General features: G+C 37.7%; 1 protein-coding gene across 1 annotated transcript in view; it reads right to left on the bottom strand.

Annotated features, from left to right (window-relative positions):
• Window positions 1-536: 536 nt before the first annotated feature.
• SPIN1 (spindlin 1) overlaps window positions 537-4,072 on the bottom strand; it is an 11,901-nt gene continuing 8,365 nt past the window's right edge. Inside the window, exon 4 of the mRNA XM_010014458.1 lies at window positions 537-2,546. Within this exon, the coding sequence (XP_010012760.1) occupies window positions 2,347-2,546 (200 nt within the window). The 3' untranslated portion in view covers window positions 537-2,346. The remainder of the gene's footprint in view (window positions 2,547-4,072) is intronic.

Raw genomic sequence — 4,072 nt, 5'->3', positions numbered from 1 at the left:
ATCCAAAAACAACCATTAAATTTACAGTTTATAGATTATGCTCTAATTGGCAGAATACATGGTGTAACCAAGAGGCTTGCAGAAAACCCACAAATGCAAGCCTAATGATAAAAATGTTCCAGTAGACCTAAACCTCAGGTATTTCAAAACAAACCTTTTATTCCTCAGATATATAGCCCAAAGTTCAGTGTACTAGGTTATTCATGTATCTTGTGTATAATCAATACACTCACTCATTCTTGTGCCACAGGTATCAACTTGGGCTCATGGAGCCAGGCTCAGCTTTGAGATTTACATGCAGGACTCTTAAGAGTCAATAGAAAACACATAACAGATCTGCAGGATGAAAACATTGTGTTGCAAATCTGCTCACTTTGTTCAAAACGCAAGGAACATTTACGACTCGGGTACCTAGTGCTTAAGGACTGCATTGAGAAGCTATTCACTGAAAGACAACAGCCTGCCTTTGGTTGCCAATGATGAAATACTGGACATATGCAATATAGTAGCAATGGACAAAGAATTAAAGTATCATATTTATATGGAGAGTATTTATTACCATTCAACAGCATAATGAGGCACAAGCCTTAAGGCTAAAATATGAAATCAGGCAAAAAAATTGACAGAAAGGGGCTTAAACCACTGAATCTTCAGTAACAAGAATACCCACAACAGAGGTCACTGGGACCTCTGATCTCTGATTAACAGCACCTCTCCTGCAACCTTCCACTAACTGCATATGGTTGGATATCAGAGTATTTGTTCCTTCCATCAATAGTGTTGACTATCTTCACATACTGTATTTCTGTGAAGCAGTTCTTTGAAACTTGCAGAGCTCTGCCTTAATGTAACATGACGATTTTGTTGCTGTGCCGATTCTTGTTGCAATTCTGATACTTTTAAAGACTGCCACACTTAAAAACCTTCACTTTTCATTTACAACTAACTTGCAAGATCAAAACCGTGACAGGATTTTGCTGTTGTGGGCTGCTATTTACATCCACAATCTAATGCAGATGACTGAACCACTGAGACTGCCTATAGCTTCCATTAGATAGTACACCACTGGCATGCAGAACTCTAGTGTTCATAGAATGAAATTCACGTTAACAGCATACCTCAAAGCAAGTACAATGTACACCACAAAAGGCAACAACAGGTTTAAGCTGTAGATTTGTCCAGACACTCCTTATGTGGAAAAGTCAGAAAAAGAATGAACTGGGAAGATGCCTTCTTGAACCAAAACGGTTTAGAACAAAACAAAGGAATACAACAGACTGAGCAGAAGGCAACGAATGCTTCTCCTTCTCTAAAGTAAGTCTTCAACGTGAAATGACACCCCCTCCCAACTCCCCTGGCATGAGATTGTATTTATTTTTTTAGCTACTGTTAGGCTTCTAAGTCCACACATAAACATTCAGGTTGCTAGGTTTTGATATTAAATGAGAGACTACTGATTGCCAATGCGTAGTCTAAAGTGTTCGGAAGTAGCATATATACTGTTAAAGTTGTGGCACCAAGCACTTGGGTTTTGCTAAGAAGTGTGTGTAACAAAGAAAGAAAGTAGTACAACATTTAGGACTGAAGGCAGCCTTGTGGCATGTATTTTACTGGTTCCTACAACTTGTCAATATGGGCCATTAACCTTCATTTTCTGATTAACTGATTATACAGATTAAATGCATTTTTATAGTTTAAAGCCTTTTCACTGAAAGGTGCATTAAGTCAAACACCTACTGCCCTATGACTAGTAAAAATGCGCAAGTATTTCTACGTACTGCAAGTTCTTGAAAAGCTAAATTTGAAACAAAGTGTAGAAACACAGCAGATTGATGTTACTTGGGTTAGGCACTCCTCAACGCTGAATAAACTGTTGAAACCTTTCAGAAAAGTCACCTCTGTCCCAACCCTGAAAACAAGGACTGCCAGTAGCCAAGAAATTAAATTTAATGTTACAAAAGAAGGCATATCAAAATATCAAACTATACTTGCATGTGGCAGTTGAACAAGTGAGTGCAAGGTTGAAGAAAAAAGTTAAAATCTATGAAAAAATTTAGATTAATGGTTACAATACTAGATCAACTTTACACAGCTTGAATTTGCAGCTGTTCTTTGCTTTTAACTCCCTCCTGCCCAAATATATTGACTTCCTTCAAGAAAAGGAGCTCTCTTACACAAAATGTCACGTTTGTTTATATTATTCAGAACAAAACAGTTTTGCTGGCAGAGATTGTGGGTTCGCAGGGACATTTAAGCTTTCATTAAACTGGAAAGCAGTCAAGTCTTTGTGTCTACAAATTTTACATTTAATAGTTCCACAAATTTGGCAAAAGTTCATGATGACGTCTAGGATGTCTTCACCAAATCGTAGACATAAATATGGAAATCATCATCAAACTTGATGAAATAGACAGATGGTTTGGCTTCAACTTGATGAATGACCATGCCAGTCCTTTTTGAGCCATCTTCTTTGGCATATTCCACTTGTTTGCCTACCAGGCTGTCCACAACTTCACCTGGTTCCCGTTCTGCAGGAGGTGAATCATCTGTAACACAAAAACAGCGTACTTTGGTAGACATTAATGGAATTTTTCAATATGGAAAACTACTGCAGAGTGTCCTTTAAAACTCACATGGAACTACCAGAATTTTTAAATACAGCGTACACAGAAAGTTAGTTTTGTTCAGGCAAGTATCTAATGATTGGCATGCTTCTAGGAAGTGCAGTTGCAGATCAACTTTTGAGTAAAACTGTCTTCTTTTTTTTTGAGACAAAAATGGCACTCTGGTTGCTAAGAGAAGTAAATCCTTTGACATGAAGGTTTATGCACACACTATAGAAAATGTCTGTGGATAATTAATTTAAGCCACGACCAGAAACAGGCACTGGGCCTCCTTAGCAGAAAGGCAGCCAAACTGAATCTACCTCTTCCCACATGCATTATTCAATGTTTCAATGCGTGCACACCACTGCAACAAAAACATCTCTACTAAAATGCAAGTGCAAACTCCTCATGAAAAGGGGCTTTTGACTCCACACGGGAATAGTGCTGTTGGTAAAGTCTAACCATGTTATTTTCTTCTCTAGCAAAACCTACCCAGAAATATCCTTGTATTTTAGATGATGCCTATGCCAGATTTGGATACAAAATGCATGATTTGTCACATGCTAATTGCCAAGCGGTTGGTTACAAGCCGATCACAAAACAAACATGACAGTAGTTAAAAGCACTGTACTGGAGAACTGGAAGCCAGCCACAACGTATTTTCTCAGTCTGTCTTCTTTTTGACCAGTTTAGATAAACCTGTGTTTTGTATTCCAGTGAGGAAACTTCCTAGTAATGCTCACACCTGATGTAGCTTTTTATTATGGAAATCATAAGCTTTCAAATTAATGTTTTTGTTCCAAGTTCGCATTTAAGTATCCCGTACAGATTTCACCCATTTTCTTTTCAGTTCTGAGCGCTGTGAAAGAACTCCCAAAGCACCAGGGAATTAACAGACTGGTTTGCACTTACACTCAAGAAGTTTCTCTTTCAACTTTTGTTTCAGTTTATCTGTAAATGCACTATCACACACAGTTAGTATCTTCTTAATACCAGTTTTATGTAAAGAATCTTCCTTGGCAAAGATGCAAGTTAAACTCTTACATTTGCATTTAGAAGGAATTACAAAGTGTTGACAAAGTTTTAGTATCAGATCCAGCAATACATTTTCCCATCACGAAGAAACATTTTAGAGAAATTACCCACATTTTGGTCTCATCACATATGCGAAACCTGTCTTTGAGAATAAAGTGCTCCCTAGAAATTTAAGTTGTAACTACTGTGGCAAGTTCCACCAAATTTATAGATGTATTTCCCACGTAGTCTAAAACCTGATTTGAAAAATACCACTGTTAACACCCAATCATTGACTTCAGGACACAATTCAAAAGATCTGGAAAGCCTTCAGATTCAGGGAAGGTGGCAAATACTTGAAGTGTTTCCGAAACAGGTAAGCAGTAAACAGTCTTATGGAGAGCATGAATGAAAAAGCGAACTAAAGCCAATTCAATCTTAAATGGAAGGAA

The sequence above is a fragment of the Nestor notabilis genome, unplaced genomic scaffold (assembly GCF_000696875.1).
Source record: "Nestor notabilis isolate BGI_N333 unplaced genomic scaffold, ASM69687v1 scaffold26525, whole genome shotgun sequence".
Lineage (NCBI taxonomy): Eukaryota > Metazoa > Chordata > Aves > Psittaciformes > Psittacidae > Nestor > Nestor notabilis.
The sequence above is the reverse complement of the archived record's forward strand: the minus strand, read 5'-3'. Positions and strand labels throughout refer to the sequence as shown.